This window comes from Mixophyes fleayi, chromosome 1 (genome assembly GCF_038048845.1).
Source record: "Mixophyes fleayi isolate aMixFle1 chromosome 1, aMixFle1.hap1, whole genome shotgun sequence".
NCBI lineage: Eukaryota > Metazoa > Chordata > Amphibia > Anura > Limnodynastidae > Mixophyes > Mixophyes fleayi.
The window spans coordinates 105,289,851-105,313,030 of record NC_134402.1 but is presented as its reverse complement, the minus strand read 5'-3'; the positions used below and the strand labels follow the sequence as shown (position 1 = coordinate 105,313,030).

At 36.7% G+C, this 23,180-nt stretch overlaps 1 protein-coding gene across 2 annotated transcripts in view; it reads left to right on the top strand.

The window, feature by feature from the left end:
- ARHGAP10 (Rho GTPase activating protein 10) overlaps window positions 1–23,180 on the top strand; it is a 169,188-nt gene that overhangs the window by 92,801 nt on the left and 53,207 nt on the right. For both annotated transcript variants that reach the window (XM_075198927.1, XM_075198919.1), the window contains 6 exons: window positions 228–293; window positions 8,893–8,967; window positions 15,566–15,653; window positions 17,579–17,637; window positions 22,112–22,217; window positions 22,667–22,826. In XM_075198927.1, the coding sequence (XP_075055028.1) occupies window positions 228–293; window positions 8,893–8,967; window positions 15,566–15,653; window positions 17,579–17,637; window positions 22,112–22,217; window positions 22,667–22,826 (554 nt within the window). The remainder of the gene's footprint in view (window positions 1–227; window positions 294–8,892; window positions 8,968–15,565; window positions 15,654–17,578; window positions 17,638–22,111; window positions 22,218–22,666; window positions 22,827–23,180) is intronic.

Sequence of the window (23,180 nt, the reverse complement as noted above, 5' to 3'; positions counted from 1 at the left end):
GTGTAAGTATAATTATATATATATCTAGCATAACTTAAGTTCCACCCAAAATAAAATTGTTCTTTAAGGATATCCGTAATAGGATTCAACAAGCAACAAGGCCACCCGAAATAGTTACTGTAAGTCATAACAATGAAATGTTCTCTTGAAGGAATAAAAACTTTGTTTTGGTCCCTCTTGTTGCTAGTGAGTGCCATTGCTATAAAATTGTGTATGTTCTCTTTTAGGTGCTCAGCTAGATCAACATGGATTTACTGTTGTGAAAAATTGTATCAAGGCCATTGAATCAAGGGGTAATGTATTTTATCATGTCAATGAATGAATACACACATTTCTGACTCTGTATATTGTTCTTAACGTCATTCCTATGCCCCTTTTGGGGAATATCTCGGTAGAGTTAAGGTGCCAACACACACAACAATTTTTACTTGCGGTGGGGTCATCCAATTTTCACAGTCAATGTAAAACAATGCCATATAATAATCAAAGAGATTATTCAGAAATAAGATAAGCTGAGTTTGATCATTTTGATCAGCCAGTACTTCAATAGAAAAATATTGCATTCTGTGTTGGCAGATAGACAATACGTAATATACAAGAGAGATGTATTCAGAAAAGTATTTCTGAGCCAAATCTGATATTTGCAGACAGGCACTGGCTATATAGTTGGCAGTGGACAGAGAAGGGTCTTGATCCCTCTATAGATAGCTGATGGACAAAGAGTTTTGGCCAAGGGTTACAAAGCACCACAGATACTGGGATGCTGGGTAGCAGGTTCACTACATGTATACCATTTTTATAGAACTCTGTGTATGTACAAATCATTTAGTGCTCATCTATAAATTATGATTACATTTAAAATTCCTCATATTTTTGGTCTGTGTGGATTCTTTTACTATGATCCTTTGCAGCATGAACATGTTATATCAGTGATCTCAGAAATTAAGCATTATGGTAGCTCAGGGAGAATTATACATTCAGGTATTGTATGTGGGCACCCACGTCATCCTTATCCCTAACAATTCTGAGGATCTGTACTACAATTAACAGAAGAATCCATTTCTAAAGTCATATTCTTCTTCACCAACTGTATAATTTAACGTATAAATAGGTAAAAATAAAAAAAAAATTTTTAGAAATCAAGTCGGCGTCCGCATGATGGAAGGAATTATAATTGGAAAATCTGTTATTTGAAATTTGTTTCTTTCTAGTCAAACGTAGAATAGCTCTGTAGTGCATATAGTAGAGTTGTTAGGAAAATGGAATATTGGACACCTACAACCTTGTGGACTCAATGTATATAATGATATTATGCATGTTACCATTGTGCAAATTTGCATGTGGAATGAATAATGTTTGATATGTAACACAATAACTTACAATACAGAGTTATGGAAAGAAATCTACTGGATGTTTAGAGGAGGAAAACATAATGGATATCCAGAAGTTATATTTGTTGCTTGACAAGTGACGGGTTGCATCTATTATTTAGGTACAATTGAAATAAATTGACATTTATGAAGAAACACTCCTCGCTGCTATAATAATGTTACACTGAAATATCTCAAAATGTGAAAGCAACAGTATAATCTAGAAGTGAAGAACAGTCAGGTATTGTGGATAATGGGTACAGATGGGTGTATCAAGGTCATTAGATTGGTACTTTTATTAGTAGTATTGTAGTTTCAGGAGTTAATCAGATTTTTACTGAACTCTATTTTGTTCTATTATATACAGGTAGAACTTTACTTTCACTACATTTCCAATTTTAGTAAATGTGTTGACATTTGGCAACTCTGACATGCAAAGTAGGCAAGTAACAGATCTAGAAACAAGGAACTTGATGGCAGATACCGTTTGGCCCATCTAGTCTGCCCATTTTTTAACCTATGGTTACTTCAAACCCTATTTGGTCCTGTAATCTTTCTAAGGATATCCTTAAGTCTATCCCAAGCATGTTTAAATTGCTATATTGTATTAGCCTCTACCACCTCTGATTGGAGGCTATTCCACTCATCCACTACCCTTTCTGTGAAATAATTTATCCTCAGATTTCCTCTGAACCTACTTCCCTCCAGTTTCAGTGCATGTCCTCATGCTGTAATACTTCTCTTCCTTTAAAGAATGTTTCCCTCCTGTACCTTGTTAGAACCCTTAATATAATTGAAAGTTTCTATCATGTCCCCCCTTTCCCTTCTCTGCTCCCAAACTATACATATTAAGATCTTTTAGTCTTTCCGGGTAAGTGTTGTGATGTAGCCCATGCACCATTTGTTGTCCTTCTTTGTACAGTCTCTAATGTATTTATATCCTTCTGGAGATATGGCTTCCAGAATTGAACACAGTATTTTAGTATGCGGCTGTATCAATGACATGTGCAGTGGCATTATTACTTCTTTCATTCTGCTACGGATTCCTCTCTCTTTGCTTCTAAGCTTCTGACTTGCTTTCTCATTGCTTTGTTACATTGCTTACCTGCATTTAAGTCACCTAATATAGTTTTCTCCTCAGTAATTTCCATTATAGTGCCATTAATACTATATTTAGCCTTTGGGTGCAAGATTTAGCATTTTTTTTGGCATTAAACAGTAGTTGTCACTCTCTTGATCATTCCTCTAGTCTACTTAGATCATGTCATTTGTTTTACCCCTCCTGGTGTGTCTACCCTGTTGCATATGTTTGTGTCATTCTATAACTATTTTTTTTAAGAGTGTTTCCATTATTTCCCCTAATATTGATGTAAGGCTCACTGATCTGTAGTTGCTTGTCTTTCTTGCTTCCACTTTTGTGTAGTGGGACTACATTTGCTCTTTTTCCAGTCCTCTGGAATCACTCCTGTAACGAGTGACAGCTTAAATAATAATGTTTAATGGTGTTATCAGCACCCCATTAGGCTGTTTTAGTATCCTTGGATGTATTTTTAATAATCTTAAAAATAATTAAGATTATCTGCTGTTACCTTGTCTCCCTCAACAAGACTCTTACTGTCTATCTTTAGTCTTTTTTTATTCCTCCCTATTGTTTTTCTCCTATTATACATAAAAGTAAGAAAAAAATTACTATTCTGTTTGCTTAGACTCTTGTAATCTACTGTAGTAGCTCAAAGTTTACACAGGGTAGAATAATTACTCTATTGAGGATAAAATAGGCTTACCATTGGCCTCTGACTGTGTATAATTGAAGTAACTAAATTATTTGCTGGATAAAAACTTCTTAGGCTTAGATCAGTTGTAGATAATCCTTTACTTATGGGGTGCAAAGGCACCTCATGGAGGTGGAGCATCATTACTTGATCCATTGACCAGTGGAAAGGGGAAGGTTTGGTGTGCTCTACCCTACATCACAATAAGGGGGATCCTGTTCACAGTCAGCACGAACAGTGTTAAGACTTTTCGTTCTTTTTCCTCTGAATTTCACTGCTCTTTTATTATATATATTTTTTGCAATTGGTACATGGATAGCAGGTCAGACCTTTATGGGTTCCAATTCTTTAGTCTAAGGAAGGTTATGTGGCCTTTTGGCTTTCAACGCCCTGAATATTTTGTAAACTTCTTCTTAAGAAGAGGACCTGGTTCCTGCTGGAAGCTTTGGCAGAAAAGGTAGTTTTTTAGACCCTTGCTTCTGAGTGGCCTCATGGCTTTGGGAGTTGAAGAGAAATGGTGCCTTTCTCCTTTTGATGAGAGCCCAAAGATTGAGATTCTATGAGCACTCTTAACATTGTTTGACATGAAGCACATGGAACACTGAAATAACACACTTCAGGCTTTAAAATAAAGCTGTTCGATAAAAGCCCCAATCAGTTTAGTTATCAGAGGTCAGGCAGAGAATCTGAAGGTAATGTAGGAAAGTGTAAACATTGCCTACACAGACCACATAGCATACAGAATTGCTGCAGTTCGACAATGATGGCGCACACATATTTCGGTTAGTGTAACTTCAGTTTCTGCTAGTGCCAATCGACATCTCAAAATCCCAATCACATGTTGCTCTGGATCTTGTCAACTTGGGTCCGTACATAGTGTGATTTGTGGCCAGTTATATCTGAAACAACCTAATAGGCACTCAGAATTACAATATTTATGTATATTAAGAGCTTTTTAAGGAAATTTGATACTGGGAATCTTGTTAGAATTTAAGGAAAATTAATGGAATAAAGTAATAGAAACTGGTTTTAAAAATCTAAACTTCTGAGAAAAGATACAGTTCAGAAGGAGATTGATCCCAGGCACAAGGCCAAAGCATTTTTCAAGTGACTCAAGAATAAAATCTGAATGTTCATGAGTGGCCCAGTCTCATCCTCTCAGAATTTGTGGCATGATTGGAAAGTAGTGATCCACAAGCACTTTCCAAGCAATTTGGATAAGTTGAAGCAAATCGATCAAGCAGACTAGGCGAACCTCATTCATTAGCTCCTAGAATGTAGTTCTAAAATTTTTACTGTTGCATATTAGAATTCCAACTGTAAAAGTAAAGAGCTTTTGTTTTTTATTATGGTATGGGAAAATAAATATTATGTATTGCAGAAGAAGCAATAAAATATGGCCCTTGTTTAGTTATAATGTATTTTGCTTTAGAACTACTACTTATTTGCATTTAATTATTTATGCAACTGTTGTTGTTGTTTACCACTACTAAAAACATTAACTCAAGCAGCAATTATGTTTGTTTATAAAAACTTAATAGATTATTCAGCCCCCCTCCCCATTACACATACACATTGTGGAGTCTAGTGTATGAACCATTATGCGTCTCTAGTGTGTCTTGAATGGAAAAGCTGTTTCAAGCCTCCTATTTTGCAGTATTTCTACTCCCTCAGGATCTATCATTAATTTACATTTTGTTGCAAATGGATATATTGTATAACAAATGTTTTTTTATCCAGTATTCACAGGCTGACAATAGCAGAGAGAAAATGCCCTTGGAGAATTTCAGGACAAAACTGTGATCTAATCTGTGAAATTATATGAAAATATAACAAGCTCAATGCCAAACACAAATATTAACAAGAAAATGTAATCTCTACCATATGACACAATAAAAAGTTATTTCCAGATACCAGTTTTCCTTCTTATCTGCCACCTATTCAGTGCCTGGATTTTGAGTCATATGGTCATAAAATGGATATGTACTGTATGTTATATAGGGTTTTTTCAAATGAACTTTATTATTTCTTGAGCAAGTCCAGTATTTGCTACACAGGAGCATTGCTAGCTCCTCTCGTCTAATATCTGCTGTTACAATGGTATACCATTAGGGAACACTGGACAGATTGAGAGGCAGAATGAAAACGGTCATCTGTGGAAAGTGGTTTTTACAGTTGTGGCCAAAAATCTTGCACTTTTATTTTCAAATAACTCACAAGATCCTCTTAACATACGGGGAAATTAACAGCAGTGTTTGATCTCTACAATTCAAATATTTCAAAATATTTGTTTTTTATTCTGAATTGAATACTGTATATTCTTTTAAATCAGAAAATGAAAAGGAATGGCATTGACACCCTAGAATTAATAATTGGTAACACAGTCTTTGGTCAAAATAACTGCAATCAACTGCTTCCTATAGCCACGGATGAGCTTCCTGCAACTGGCTACTTGTTAGTTTGGTGCACTCTTCTTGTACAAACTGCTCCAGGTCTCCAAAATTTAAAGAGTTTATTCTCCAAACTGTTGTCTTCACACTCTCCACAGGTGTTCTCTAGACTTTATAGCTGGACTCATTGCTGACCACTTCAGGACAGTCCTGTATCTTGTATTGAACCACTCCTTGATTGTTTGGGGTCATTGTCCAACTGGAAGACCCATGACATTTAATGAAGACCCAGCTTTCTAACACTCGGTTCAATATTGCATTTTTATGACTGTCTCTCAGCAGTAGGGCCCTCCTAGGACTCCTACCATATAACCCACTTTCATTCAGTTGGCAATGGATAGTGATGAAACTGTCATACCTTGTGTCTGAAAGTCAGCTTGAATCTGTTTGGCAGTTGACCAAGATGCTTTCTTCGCCATTCCAACAATACTGCGATGCAATCTTCGATCACGTTTTCTCTTGTGGCCACGTCCAGGAAGGTTGGCTACTGTGCCATGGGCCTTTTAACATCTCAATAACATTACATACGGTGGAAACATCAAGGTCTCTGGAAATTATTTTGTAGCTTTACGATTGTTCATGCTTTGGTAGCACAGTGGCTCAGTGGTTAGCACTCCTGCCTCACAGCACTGGGATCATGAGTTCAATTCCCAACCAAGGCCTTATCTGTGTGGAGTTTGTATCTTCTCCCTGTGTTTTGCGTGGTTTCCTCCAGGTGCTCTGGTTTCCTCCCACACTCCAAAGACACAATTTAGACTACATGGTCCAATGGGGCGGGGACCGATGTGTATGACAAATATTCTCAGTGACCCAGTGGAATAAGCTACGACTCAATTTTTCTGTTCGTTCTATTTTATGCACTCCAAACCAAAGAAATATATATGTGGATACCAAAATGTTTTTTGATTGAACAATTTTCTGGAACAAATGGTGGATTACTACATATCAAACTAGAACAAGAAGCAGAAGAGAGTATGTATAGAGGGGCACTCTAGGGGTTATATTGGTAATATGAGCAATCAAAACGAAAAAAAAATTCTTTATTAAAAGGAGCATAACTTTTATTGATATACATTAAAAATACTAAGTATCCCATTTAATATCCGTGATTCATGATAATACACAAAATTAGCGAAAATATTAAAAGATGTAAGTGACTGATAGTAACCAAAAATGAAAATACTGTTAAGAAGCAGTATTAACTGCTAAACTGTGTGGCTGTCTAACATATCTAGTATACTACATATAACTGAAATGTTGCCAATATTTTTGACCATGATTGTAAATGAACATAAAACTGTTGTATGCCAAGTCTAGTATTATTATTATTATTATTATTATTATTATTATTATTTAAAAAAAAGACAAAAAAATACTACTGTGACTTTTATCACAGTGTCCAGTATTTATATTTGGTAAAGTGATTATATATTATATTTATTTAGTTCCCTTGGAGTAATTGCTTTTAGCCACTTGTCTAAATATATTCATGGACATCAATTAACAAACACATAAAGGCTAAAAAGTTACTAGCAGACCATAGTTTACACTGCTCTTGTTACTGCCATCCTGGTGCATTAGTTCCCAACTGTATGAAAGTAATACCTGTCTTCCACCTGTGTTGAAGTCTTCCAGATCAAGAGGCATCTCTAAAGCAAGAAGGGCCAATATACAGAGCACCACCTCCCTGCTTCTAAACTACAATACTGATGTGTATAGCTTGAACCAATAAAGGAGAACAAAACTTTATTTTTACACATGGTACAAGAGCAGTGCACAATACGATTTGGCTGAGAGAACAGCTCTCTTCTCAGTACACTATTTTTTTCTTCTTGTCAACTGCACAAGTCTAATATCAGAAGTTGAAACTTAACATCTTAATTATTGAGGTTTATCCTCTGTTTTTTTTACACGTAAGATATTTTATTTTTCTCAGTTAGAGCATTTATTTTTTCTCTTGGGAAATTGCATAATTTTCTTACAGACTTAAGTACTTGCGTTATAATCGTACTTACAGAAATCCTTTTAACTCATGAAGATGTGACTTTCATCTTCCCATCTTTGAGTCTTTTTTCTGACTTGATTTCATGAATGTAAAATACTCGCGAGCCCATCCACAAATGCGTTCCTTTCTGGTTCCTTCCCCCCACACAGGGTGCAATGGCCCCTCTTGCGGAGGTGTAGTGGACTACTGGTAATGGAGTCATTGCTCCCTAGATTACACAGACCACTTCTGTCACCTGTGAATTTTGTCAAAATGATGAGACCCTCCATTTGTGTTGTGGTGTATTCGCAAATATATGTTCTTTATTTCCTTCTTAAATGTATCATTATCTCACCTATGAGATGATGCTAAACATCTTAGTTTTTGGCTGTCGCTGACTTTTAGTAGTTTCATTTTGCCCATTAAAATAAGAATTCTTTTGATAAGCAGAGTTTCCAAATCTTTGTTTCTCAGTGACTCTGAGAGCCTGAGTTAATAAGGAGAGCAAAGCAAAACAAGAAGTAACTTTGCACCTGGGCAAAACCATGTTGCATTGGACGAGGGAGGTAAATTTAAAATGTGGGGACATATTTATAATTGGGGTAGGGCATGTCCTAGATCAACTTTAAATTTCAGTGTAAAAATAAAGTTATCAAGTATTTGTCTTCTACATGAAAAACAGCCAGTATTTATCTTATGTGCAAAATAATAAAATAATTTGCACACTTTGCATTGTAACATGGTTTCTCCAGGAGCAAGTTTACTATTTTCTTTTCTTTTTTTTTTTTTTTGCCTTGCTCTCTTTAATGACTCGGGCCCCAAGTATTTTTAATATTCTCATATCAAAGGTACCTTCCAGGGGAAACTGTAACATTGATCAACCTTTTGTTAATTTATATTCAAAATACTTGCAAGTCTCTAAACCATACTGTATACACATTTCTTTGGTTGGTATGCCTCATGATGAATATCTATTATTACTTGTCCCCATGCCTCTGATTCAACTTTTACTGCAACAAATGTATAGGAAAGTAGAATAAAAAAACTTGACACATGTGTCCCTGGTATACCAAGGCTTAGTCTTTCTTTTAAACCTTAAATAACCCTTCTAGGTGATTTATGAAACTTCAAGACTAATCTTAGATATACCAGAACTGTTAAATCCTAGCTTATTCTTGTATGTGAAAGATTTTCCACTAGCATATCGTACTAACCATGCTGGGTTGCTGATAGTACAGTACCTACATAAACTTTTGTTTACCATATAGTAATCCTTAATTTGTGATGTAATATTGTTTGTTTTCTTTTTTTCTTAGGTATTAATGACCAAGGATTGTACAGGGTTGTGGGGGTGAGTTCAAAGGTCCAGAGACTTCTGAGTTTGTTAATGGGTATGCCACCGTTTTAATCCTTTTTACTGTTTAGTAGTTTAGAGTATTACAGTGAATCTGTCACCTACCCATTATCTACTTAAAATGTTGTCATTTTTAATGTCCGATAGAATGTTTGAATAGTTTTTTTCCTATACACCTATTTACATGATGGCATGGAGATGTAGTTGGAGCAGAGTTGCATAGAGGAAGCAGGGCTAAAGCTAGAGCAAGAATATTTGGGGCAAATGACTCTGGCCCATAGAACTGCAGAGCACGTTCTGGATTGCACTATAGTAACCCGCCCACTCCATAGGTTACCTATAGAAATGTGCGGTTAGAGCAAATGGCACCACCATTGCAGTGCAAGATGGGGGCTTGATTGTGTAGTAAGTCACAAAACATCTTCCTCTATCTGTAGTTCTGCTTTCTTTATACTTTGAGTGATAAATGACATACCATGGTATTTACATGGCAAAGTTTATCAAATCAAGCTGTCCACAAGCTGTAGTAATTAATTATTGTTGCAGGCTCATGCCCCTCTGTATGTAGCATATGTCATAGATATATGAGCCTGACTTACATAAAGCATTTTCAATTTGCACCGATCATAATTTTAGTCTTTTCTTTCACACGTGCTGCAAATGAATTCTGGTAAACTGCCTTTTTCCTGTATATTGCCCACTCTTGCTTATATCTCCTGTGAATTTATAGAGATTCAGGTGGATATCACGTGCCAATTAAGTGGAGAATTCTTGAGGCTTCTACTCTGAGTCAAATACAACAAATGACCTATCAGACATATGCTTCTATTGTCTAACTTGCACTAGACCATTAAAAGCTAATCGCTGATTTGCTATCAGTTACTGTACCATTGTAACCCCAATAAGTTTGTCACACATACATGTTGCTGAAGAGAAATTAAAACAAGCACTGCACAGAAATTAAGTGTCATTTTTATTATACTGGAAAATTTGAGGTGGCACGCGCAATTTTAAGTAAATTGTAACAAAATAATTTCTTTTCTATGAAAATATGTAATTTTGATTGACCTAAATTAAGGTATTTTGATTTTAAAACTTTGTGACCAGAACAGCGGGATTCATTGCTTGACCAGTCAGACTTCAACTCCATGGACTTTTGTAGGCGTCGTTTATCATTTTACATCCAGAACAGGCAATAGCAAAACAGGCAGTAGCACTATTTCTAAAAGAAAAATTTGTCATAGAGGGGCAATCTGTATTTTATATTATTTCTTCATAAAATGTAATGGGAAAACATAACAACAGAGGCCTATTGATGATGTTGATTTTTGGATGTGTAATGTCGCTGCCATAAAAAAATGGCACCCCTACTCATAATTTCCTCTAAACATAAGGTGAAATAAATCATCATCATCATTTTATTTATATAGCGCCACTAATTCCGCAGCGCTGTACAGAGAACTCATTCACATCAGTCCCTGCCCCATTGGAGCTTACAGTCTAAATGCCCTAATATAGACACACACTCACACACAGACAGACAGAGAGGGAGAGACTAGGGTCAATTTTGAAGGCAGCCAATTAACCTACCAGTGTGTTTTTGGAGGGAGGAAACCGGAGCACCCGGCGGAAACCCACGCAGACACAGGGAGAACATACAAACTTCACACAGATATATATAACACGCACTGATAATAATCAAATAATAAGCTTCAGCCAATACCTCTATTATGATCACTTGCTGTGTGATATATCGCCGTTCTGCAGTTTAACGCTTGCTTTACTTCTTTGAGCTTTATTATAGATGCATCAGTTTACCTAACATCAAACTGCAGTTTAGCATCATTTTCATAATACTTTATTTTATTGCTTTAATTCTGATTTGGATAAACAAGGGGGTATATTTATTAAACTGCTGGTTTGAAAAGGTGGAGATGTTGCCTATAGCAACCAATCAGAATCTAGCTGTCATTTTGTGGAATGTACTAAACAAATGAACATTAGAATCTGATTGGTTGCTGTAGGCAACATCTCTACTGTTTCAAACCCGCAGTTTAGTAAATATACCCCAAGGTGTTTTTCCTCACTGATGCAGTTTTGAATAATGAGTAAGTAATGGTGCATCCAGTGCCTTTACGTTCCACCCGATATCAGTACAAGACTATGCCGGCCAAGACTAGTGATACTATAACAGGAAAACCCACAGCGTTTAATTTCCCTGCCATAGTACCCACCAGCCCAAGGATGGCCAGTATGGGGCTGAATTCCCCACAAAAATAATACAGTCCTATTCCCTACAAGTGCCAGCATAACCCATAAAAAAAAATAAAAAATGTTTATTCAAAATAGTCACCCCATGGCCAACCCTCTGTAACCCCATAATCTCCCCACCTATTTTCAGAGTGGTGTCTTCTGTATTTCCAGCAGCCATTACAAGTGTTAAGAAAATAACAAACCATGATGTTTACTGCTCTGTTAAGAGCCTCACCGCAAATCAGTCATAACCAGCATTTCTTTCATATTTATAAGCTGGGAAATTCCCAGCTTCCATCCAACTCTGCATACGGCCCAGTGTGTAGGTGAAGCATTGCATTCAGAACTTATGAACAGATCAGACAAGGACAACGGATTTTATTGAAGACACCAATATTTTTTTGCCAGCTGCCAAAAGGTTGTCTTATTTGTGTGCTATGAGATGAAAGAGAGCACAGAAAATGGGTAATTGTTTTATCCAGCTTATATGCAAACACAACCATTTTCTTAAATATTGTTTGAGCCAAACATAAGGCAGCCTTCTATTGAACACCAACATTTGTTTCCATGTTCAGTAAATATCTTCTTCCATTGGTGTTTGCATTTTCTAGCACTGTTTTATGTGCTGCCATTGTCTAGGTCTTCTAATCATATTTGCTATTTATTTAGTATGCAAATGAATGTACCTTTACAAAGGTAGATCTGCATAGTGTTGGTATGTCCTAAACTATCTTTAGTCAGCAGGCCTGACATTGAGGGATTCATTGGTATTCTAAGAGGCTGTTTCAAGCAGGCTGTTTTCCAGGGCCATGCATGCTCCATCTGTGCTGATAACACAGTGTTCTTTGGCACAGGAGACTGGAGGAAACCAGAGAGCGAATTCATTTCATTACCCTGGACATTATGAGAATGACAAATTGTTTGTATATCATACGTTGCAATCAATTCAATGCTGCATCTAAGAGTCCTCCTGTAATTGTTATGAACACTCACTTGACTCGTAATGATTAAACATCAACATTAGGTCTTGTACATTATTAATAGCCGTCAACCTGACTTTGTCTGATATTAATTGTTTTCTGCTTTTTCCTCTTTATTTGAAGTGAAAAAAAATGTTTTATCATATAGAGCAAATGCTTCTGTTATTTATATAGACTAACATGGTTTGGTTGGTAAGGGTTATATAAGATATAATATCAAAAAGGTGCATATGCTTTGTAGTTGAATCTATTTTATATAGAACACGATTACATTTTACCATTTGTGAGGGGAGGTAAAAATGTCCTTTCATTGGTATAGCTGTAATTAGAAGAAGGGAGATCACATGACTGTTGTAGAGTCACATTGGTAAGTCTGTAGAACATATACACGTGGTAACTAATTCAGCACTGTTTAGAGCTGTATATTAAGAATGCAGCTATTGTCACTCTGCACACACAGCTCACATAATGTCATTGGCAGTGTGGCTTTGCAGTACAGCGTTTCTGAAAGCCAAATAGTTCATTCTACTGAAATATAGCTATTTTTTTGCTTTTTTTTTCTCTGTGAGATATACTTTTATTTGGCCACTGTTGGCCTACACAAGGCAGCTCCAACTATGTTATGTTAAACATACAACAGTGCAGCTAATAGGCTTGTGCTGGTCAGTATTGGGCATTCTGGCAATTTATTGTATTGAACTGTGGCCTGAAAATGATGTCCTTGGGCTTAGCAGCCAGGTCATGTCCAATTTGGCCACTGATCTGTTCATTTCTGAATAGCAGGATCAGCCTGTGTGTTGCAAGGTTAAGATTCCACAGTGAAGATGGTAGATAATTCTACTTACAGTGGTTGCAGTGCCAAAGTACCCTTTATGATAGTTCCACAACAATCATAATTCTGATTCATGCAAGCTATTGTAGGTTTACCTCTTTGAACGGAAGTAGCTTAAACAATTTAAAAGGCAGATCCTGATTATATACTTTGTTTTAAGAATAAAAAAAAAAAATAGTTCAATATAATGCAATCTTTCATATCGTTCCATGCTGTATTTATCGCATGCATGTTTTTGCTGTTTATCAGTGCTATTGTGCTCTATTTCATTTTGCAATAAACATGTGTATTATACATCCCAAAGCAGCTATGTTGTATATTATAATATTCATTTATCACAGCAAGTAATTGTGTTTTGGTCTGTGTTAGTGGTTTTTAATTCCAAATCAATAAGCATAAAAAAATATTTATAAAAAAACAGAATGATTTTCTGTAGTTAATGCTCAAACAACAACAACAAAAAAGTAAAGCAGGAAGCTCTCCCTAAAAATGTCTTCCTTTTTAACCATGTTTCTTTGAATCTCACATGATGTACATATTTTTTTATATAAGGGGTGATCTATTAGCAAATCATATAACACTGTATATAAAAGACAAAGCAAAAGAACTCAGGTTAAACCATTTCAGGACTAAATAAGATATAAGAACCACAGGTATAAAAGGACATAAAATTGTGTTCGGGTCTTTGTAAATTTGTCTATTTTTTTATTGTCTAATAATTTGAACCATATTTTTTCATCACTTCTTTTATATGAAATGGACCAATATCTAGTTTGGAATATGTTGACAGGTTAACATAAAGTTCAACCATAACCAGAAACACTGCAGTGAATCCTCACACCTCTCTCTCTGGCAGGCAATTTATTTATATTACAGCAGCTAAATAATTGCTAGAACTTCTCCATTGTAGTAAGCACCATAAAGGCAGCAGTGCTGAATGGCTACATCTACATGTTTTACCATAACTTGCAACATTTGAAATTGGGACACTGCAAGAAGTGGGTGTAGCTGTATCACAAAGGGGCATGGTCACATCCCCGAGAGGGTGCATGGCAACTCTGAAGCAATAGGCAGTCAACAACCCTCCCCTCTCTGCTGAAAACACCCTTAACTGTGGCGGGTGTGCACAGCATCTGCGCTTCACTCTTGCAGGATACGCTTTACCTACAAACATTACCAACAGATGGCACGACTGTTGTCCAGAATCAGGACTGTTGCCTAAATTAAAACAGAAGGAAGTTTACTCCTCTAGCAGGGTTTCTTTTCTTTTGTTATAGCTCTGTTAATGACTGATTTGTGACCACCAGCTAATCATGTGTACTTGCATATTTTGTTCTGTTTTCCTTAGTGTTCATTTTATAATATAATTAAACCTATAATGTATACCCGATGCACCAGGACAACTATTAGGAGTGCATTTCTCCTCTTAGCTTTAAAAATTTTTTAAATTATTAATGACCATGGGTTGATACTATTTGAAGATTAATTTGTTGGCATGACCCTAGAGCAGTTATTTTATCCCAATAACGGCTAATTGCACTTCTAATCAAGTTACTTAATTTTATTTCTTCATATAGACCTTTTGTTTTCTTCTGATAGTATTCTGCTATGATCCTGAGGTGCAAAGTGTTTTTCCTTACCATTTTGTCATTGAGACTGAACACTCAAATAAAGAATTGGCCATATGTTTAAGCAATGCACCCATAAATAATTCTAATTCATATTAGCCAACCCTTCCCGGTTCCATTTCTCTGTTCATACTGATCCTACTTCTATCCAGAATCGTCCTCTGACAGCTAGAGATCCTCGCAACCTGCGACAGTCCAGTAAAGGACTCGTCTGTAGTGCGGTTGAAGACTGGTGATGGTTAAGCACACATTGGAGAAGGGTTTAAATAAAAACATATCCTGAAAAATGGTGGCACTTTAAATAGACAGTTTAACTGCTGTCACAGAATGTACTTTCTGTGCAAATACTTATATAAGTGGATCATATGGGAATGTGTTTAAAATCAGCTTAATGTGAATTTTAAACCTAAAATATGTATCTTGGTTTGTATAAAATAGTAACTAATAGCTTACACAAATTTGTGTATGTGAAAGCATCAGAACCTCATGAAAAGTGTCATAAACATAAAATCAAATGTAGGCCACTGTGCTAGTCCACTGTGTCTATACAAGCACAGCTTAAGTCTCCGCTTATGATGTCTCTTGCTCTAACCAATCAAGTAGCTGAATATAGACAGCAGTAACAGTTAAATAGCAATACAAGAAATGCCTATTGTTTTTATTAAACTAATAGGCCATTTATTTATTGATTTATTTATTTTTCCCTTTAGATTTCTCTTGTATTTTCTCTTTAATTGGGTAAGGGGGCACAGTGAAAGTGAACAGCACATACATATTGAACAGATTGGCTTCCCTGTTACCTTTTCTCAGGCCTGTTCTAGACATTTGTATTTTGTAAGCTTGTCTTATTTAGGAATGTTTTAACTATATTTGGCAAAGGATAGTTCCTGCAGGTTTTTAAATATAATAAACATGTATGTTTTTTATCTTTTCTTTCCGGAGATGTGAAAACTGGCTGTGATGTGGATTTGAGTGAGGACGGTGAATGGGAGGTCAAGTCCATCACTAGTGCTTTGAAACTATATTTAAGGTTGGTATTCACATCAAACTGGTGCATTCACTCCAATCAGGTTATGATTAGCCTCTGAAGAAATGAGATTTGCTGCCTCATAAATAATGTGTAAGATGACCAGACACAGGCATAGCTGAACTCTGCAGAGCGGAAGCTGTAAAATTGTTTGGGGGAGAGGTAGGAGGGGTTTATAGTAGCACGCAAAGCACAACACAAACATTTTTGGGTGGCATGTGTGTGGTTTTAATAGTATGGTTGTTTTTGTAATGATTTTTTTACCAACATCTATATCAAACAACGCATGTATGCAGTTCATGGCATATTAATTTAGCAATAACCAGGATACTATAGCAAAAAAAAAAAAAAAAATGAGTACAGTACTATGAGTTCATGTGTGCCACTGAAAGAGGGATATCCTTACACAGAACAGCAAAAGTGTAAATTATCAGCACGCACAGTATGGTAATAGAAGTTAGTACATTACTATCCCAATACCACTAAATACTGTGTTGTTTGCCCATAGTACCCTGTCCATGCCTACAATACACAGTCCAATAGTTATATTTCCAGCACGTTGAAATATGTAAAACTTTACATAAAAGTAATAAGTACTTGTCATATTAGATGTTGCTCTAGTGTACACAGAAATCTGTCCTCGAGTGTAGTGTAGACCTCTCCAATCAGGGGTCCTGTGTAGAGCAGTCCGCCCCCCCCCCTCCTAATTTGGAGGCGAGTGTATGGCAGACCTAGCGCCTAGTATAGAACAGAACCACAAATTTTGTGGCTAGTGTTGAGCAGGTCTCCACACCATTATGTACTCAGCAAGTGACAGTGTAAGAAATGGTGAGATGTTTTCCCCATTCCCTGCTTGCTTGTTTCTAGTGGGAAGGAGCCTGAGTGCTCTTGCTGGCCAGCACTGGTCATGAAGTCGCACAAGGGTACCACTAGCTTCTAAATAGACACATGAGAATTTCACCACAGTATTCAGCCACATAAAATGAAAAATCATTGTTTGCAAAAAAGTCATTTGTTTAGACGTTGAAGATGACCAATCTGAGATGTGATGATATAATGCTTAGGCAACAAATTAAATGTGCCTTGTGATTGTGTGGGGGTAGAAGCTATTTAGTCAGGATCTCCATCCGTATTGTTAAATTAATTCCTCACTTTCTTGTAATTTTTGAACAAAATATGCAAAATAGATATTTCATTCTGCCTAATTTTTGAAATACAGCAGTGAAACATATCTGCTTATCTGCAGCTAGAAGGTTTTAAGCGGAGTTAAATAAGTTCAAAATATTAAACAATACTGAACATTATCTATGGTCCGTAAGTCCTCCAGATCTGGTGGGTCCACTGACATATATAGATAGATAGATAGACACCTGGACTTGGACTTGACTCGATTTTACCTGGCACACTGATAGTTAAAAGGTTGCCGACCCCTGCCTGTTCCTTTATTTTACCCAGTAAGTAGTGCCCGTAAAAGGTAAACTTTCAAGGGATATTATGCTAAAATATCCATTATACTAAAAAAATATACCTGTCGCCATAATTTAAAGGACAATTCTCCCTTCGGTGGAGCTTTTCGTTTATACACCACCACATATAGTACATACCACCTAGGGCTCCCTTTAACCCAAGAGCCCATGCAGCAGCTTTTGGCACTTGAGGACTAAGATGGTCCTTTGAGTCAGCTTTCAGTGTGTATGAAGTTTTTCTTATTAGTTAGTGGATCCTCTTACTGTATGGTAAAGCAACAGTAGATTTCTGTTACACGTGGTATATATTTACTTTTTCTAGGTACATATAAGGTGAATGAACTTCCACCAACAAATGTTCTAATGCTGCCTACTCTAATAGTTTAAAATCCTGCATAACCAGTAGGTATGTGAGTGTCTGTGCAGGGTTTATGTTAACTTTGAGCCGTCCTTGTGTTTCAGGAGCCTGCCAGAACCACTGATGACATACGAGCTTCATGAACAGTTCATCAATCCTGCTAGTAAATCTTGTGTTTATTTCTTTCCTTATCAGCAAAGCATATGAATAAACAAATACAAACCATGTTAGATAATGCATGGGTATATGTACAAAGACAATTTATATATGTGTGTGTGTGTGTGTGTGTATATATATATATATATATATATATATATATATATATATATATATATATATATATATATATATATATATATATATATATACACACACAAGTTAACCCGTGCATTCTAGTCAAATCAAGATACTTAAGGTCTTAAAAAGGTTCTTGTCATGCATTTGGGCCTAGCCCAGGCCTCCTCAGGGGAAGATCGTTACTTCCCGACGCAAGCGCCCTTTTTAATGTGTGTTCATGAGGTAAAATTACCTCACGGAAATGAGTTTGACCCCTCAACTCGTAAATTTAGCCTTTACTACCCCTCCCACGGGGGGAAGGGGGGGATGATGGAAGTTAACTGACTTGACTATTCTAATTTTTTTGTCAAATAATGTCAGTATACCAAATTTCAGGTCAATTGGATGAGCCCTTTCTGAGGAAATAGTTTTTTCCACACACACACACACTAACGCACGCCTCTACACATGTGTGTTCATGAGGTAAAATTACCTCACAAAAATGAGTTTGAGCCCTACCAAATTTCAGCCCTTTTTGAATTTTTTTCCCCACACACACTAAGAATTTAGTAGGTCAGTGTATAACTCTGCTCAGCAGGTGGCGCTGCAACTTGGGTTTTTTTTCCACACACACACAGACGCCACTAAGCATTTATATATTGGATATATATATATCAATTTATATATGTTAATATTGAGGCCAACAGTCCATAATCGGCTAATGTAATAATAATGAAAAAAGAGCTTCACAAAATTAGGAAGCATGGGAATGTTATGTGACAAATTCATTACACTGCATTTTGCAATTGTTATTTAGGGAAACATAGAATTAAAATGGGATCTCTGGAAGGAAAGTTCTTAGTGATGTTTTAGTATTTATATGCTCCTACATTTATTTGGTCCACTTAAACAATTAACAAATGAATAACTCTACATTCTCATGTCCTTACTAAATTCACTAGTGAGAATTACGATTACTGTGACCCTTTCAGATAAACAGGTCTATTCAGATGCTTTAACTGTCCCCTCCAGATAAGTGAATCATGTACCAGTCAAGAGACAGTTTTAAGAACAAGGTCTCAATGCTCATGTGTGGAATGTGTTGAAAATGTCATCCTCCAACAAACCATCGACATTCAGATAGTGAACAAATGGAGGAATTCGATATGATCTCTTTCCAGCCTATGGTACTGAAGAAATTTGATGTACATGAGAGAATGCCAAGAAGAAAACCACTGCTCTCCACAAAGAAGATTGTGATATTTCACGGACTATTTGGATCATCCAGAAGATAATGGAAGATTATTTTGTAGAACAATGTGAAGAATCCCGGAACCTTTGGTTCAAATGAATCTGTTCCATCAAAAGTATCTTATTCCAACCGCAAAGCATGATGGTTGGTTGCCCATAGTTTGTAGCTGTTTTACAGCATCAAGTCCCAGATTGCTCACAGTCACTGCGAGAACAACGAATACTGCATTGTACTAGCACATACTAAAGGAGAATGTCAGGTTATCTGTCATGAACTATGCTTGATAAATCTGTGGGTCATGCATCGCAGTAATGTCTGTAAATACCCACGTAATTATACAAGAGACTGGCTAAATTAGAAGACGTTTTGTATTTGCAATTTCTAAATGCAAATGACAATATGGCATGACCAGTTGGTGTAATGTATTTTGCTAAGAAACTAGCACTGCGCAACATCTGTTTCTCTTATTTTGATTGGCTGGCAATGTGGCAGCTGAAATAGCACTTTGCACTACCCACCAATGCATAGAATGGCGTCTCTTGAAAAGGATTTCTTTTTTCCCATGTTGACAGGCAGATCTGGGAAGATGAGGCATTCCAGCTTATACTGATCTAGGGTTAAATTTATCAAGCTGTAGTTTTGAAAAAGTGGAGATGTTGCCTCTAGTAACCAATCAGATTACTTTATGTAGTACATTCTACAAAATGACAGCTAGAATCTGATTGGTTGCTATAGAGCCCATCTCCCACAGCTTTATAAATTTATCCTTTAGACTTATTTATGCTTGTTGCAACAACCTGTATGCTTAACTTGTTAAAATTACTTTTTTTTGTTATCCATGTGGGATATTAACACAAGATGTGAGTCTGGAGATGGACCAGCTTGAAGGTTTTTATCTACCTAGATGTTGAAGAGTTTTTACTCCCATGTAGATTATACCACCATTTTCAACCTGATATTATCAGCTGTTTTCTAAATGGCATGAATTTTGCTCAATTCACACAATGTGCACCTAGCCAGCAAGAAACATACCAGTAAACTAGAGCCTGTTCAAATATGAAACTTAAAATAAAGAAAGCCCATATTTACCATCTGAGTTGATATTAAAAAAAAAAAATAAAAAAAAATAGTACATTGATATGTTTCATTTTTTTATTCTCTTTTGCAACACAGTTTCTTTAACTGTAAAGCAAAATCAGTAGGCAAATCAAAACAGATTGTAACCATTTGCATGTGGCCAAGAAGGAACTCATTGACAGAAGCGCTAAATTAGCTGCACAGACGCACTCTGCCCAATCCTGTGAAATGACTGCATTCAGCTGAAAAATGTAAATCTAAATGGGCCAAAATCCTTCCAAAGGTTTGGTTGAAGGCTTTTACTGTACACTAGCCATCAGAATTGATGGTCACCTTGGCAACTTGCCGCCAGAATTGATGGTCGCCTCGGCAACTTGCCGCCAGAATTGATGGTCGCCTCGGCAACTTGCCGCCAGAATTGATGGTCGCCTCGGCAACTTGCCGCCAGAATTGATGGTCGCCTCTGCAACGTGCCGCCAGAATTGATGGTCGCCTCGGCAACTTGCCGCCAGAATTGATGGTCGTGGCTGTGCTACTCGCCAAAAGTAATTGTGTTCTATGCGCTAGATAAGTAAATTGTTGGTCTTCTCTGCACTAGTCACCAGTTGAAAGTTGTCTGCTCACCGATATCCAGCAGAAAAAATGGTCCGCTTTGCACTAACCACCATATTGGGAGGAGTGTACAATACTAACCACAACTTTGTATACTAGTCCACAGACTTGGCTCTGGTTTGTGTAGCTGGCACTATAATGGACACTGAACTCTGGAATGAGATGTAGGGCATGCAGGGGCTCTGTTTATAAGCATGTACATTTCTAATAGTGGCCATTGTAACTTTTGAAGATTAACCACATGCCACCAAAGATCTCTGCTTTCAGATGTCTTAATAAAACTTTTAAAATACATTTATAGCTTAAAACTAGTGTTATTTTAATATGAAATTTGCATGTGAATCATTGTCTGTGCAATAAATGTTTTTCATTTCAAATATTTCCGTAGTACCTTAGGCATTTTAATAATCAAATTATGTTGCTTATTGACCTGGATAGATTTCAGCAGAACGAAAAAGAAAGGTGATGTGCCCAGAATAATGAGTGATGTCTGAACCAGTACGTGCTTCATCTTTCACCTCTAGTGTTTAGCAGGTCTCCTTACACTGCCAGAATACCAGTGCTTTTAACTTCATACATACTTTATAGCACAGTGGTAGTTTACGTATAAATATCTGTCTGCTTATTTTTATTTACCAAACATATCAGAATGAAAAAAGATAAATGTATGTGTGAGATAATATAGAAGGCAATACAGAAATGGAAGTTACTCAATCAATTTATAGGCTCACAGCAGGTGCTTGTAATGATGTTATCCAGAAAGGAACAAATTTAGATCCCCAGCACACTGCTGTGAACCAATAAAAGAGCTTTTATTCTTGTGCATAAAATTTGCAAATATATGATAAGCCACCCTCCCCGTCAAGGCACTTCTGCTAATAGGGTGGTCCTAACGCTAAACAGTAAGTCATATATTTATGCGTTTTTAAATTAAGAGGTTACCTACCAAGAGGTACCCCAGGAGCCTCCAAATGGCAACAGAGGACCAGCACTCCCCATTAGCTACTGATACCAAACATGCTTCTCAACCAACAATGCAGAAGTGGAAGTTGCTCAATCAATTCATAGGTTCACAGCAGGAACTTGGAAGGGTGGTGCTATTCAGAAAGGAAAAATACAGAGAAAATACCCCAACACACTGCTGTGAACCAGTAAAAGAGCTGCTATTTTTGTGCATAAAATACAAAAATCTCAGCTACACACATTGGCAAATGTATGATAATATAAAAGTCATTTTGACTTCACATAGACATGTCAAAGGCACCTGCTCTTGGCTTGGACATTTCTCTTGTACATTAATACGAAACTATAGTTATACGTCAGGTACAACGCTGACGTATAACTTAGATAATATATATATTGTACCCCTTGATTATCCAGAAGTGTGTAACTGGATGCTTTCTCATGTTCTCACCCACAGAAAGTGGAAGTCCAGAGTCTCGTGTGAATGCTGTTCATTTTTTAGTTTACAAACTTCCTGAGAAAAACCGAGAAATGCTGGATCTTCTCATCAAACATTTGGCTAAGTATGCAGCTTTTTATTTACCTTTCAGTATAAATGGTGAATTTTACCACGCACTATTAAGGCTAGACATTGGAGGACCACAGCTCTCTAGGTCCTTGGCTTTATCTGCCAGGGTCAACTCAAAAATAACCAATATCTGTCATGGTTACGGCACCAAAATACCCAATATTTATAGGGGTCAAGGCTCAAAAATACCCAATAACTGTCAGGGTCAAGGCCCATTAATAACTTCTATCTGGCAGCGTCAAGGCCAATGGCCTATATATAGCAGAGGTTAAGTGCATTAATATCCTGCCAAGCCATTATTTTTCAGCTTGCCCATGGTAAATAACAATTGGTGAAACTAGAGATTGTACCCACGGTCTTCGTGTTAGAACTTAGTTCCAAAAATCCATGAACAGCCACATACATTCTTCTTGTATAACTGGACATTATTGTTATTGTTTCAAGTGTTTCTAGTAATGCCAAGAAGAACTTGATGACTGTAGCTAATCTGGGAGTGGTGTTTGGTCCGACTTTGATGAGGCCTCAAGAGGAAACTGTCGCAGGCATCATGGACCTAAAGTTTCAGAACATTGTTGTTGAAATACTTATCGAAAACCACGAAAAGGTGATTACACACCTACATTGAATATAAAAACCTCAATTCACCTGCTGACGGCATATTATTCTAATACAGATATTAGTGTTGTATCTGTGTACAAATGTAGCATTTTCACACCTTGTGCAATATTAAGGTATTTAAGATTAAAATTAATTGAGAATCTTTATATGTTCTCATAGAATGAAGTGCATCTATAAATTCTCACCTACAGATTATCTAGAAATTAAATACAGTTCATTAGATGAATTTATGATGAGAGTATACACAGAAATTGGGCCAGGGCTTCTGCAGAGGGATGGAATGGGGGGCTGGTGATTTTCTATAAACACAAATGCCAGACACTTCTTTCATTTCTGCCAA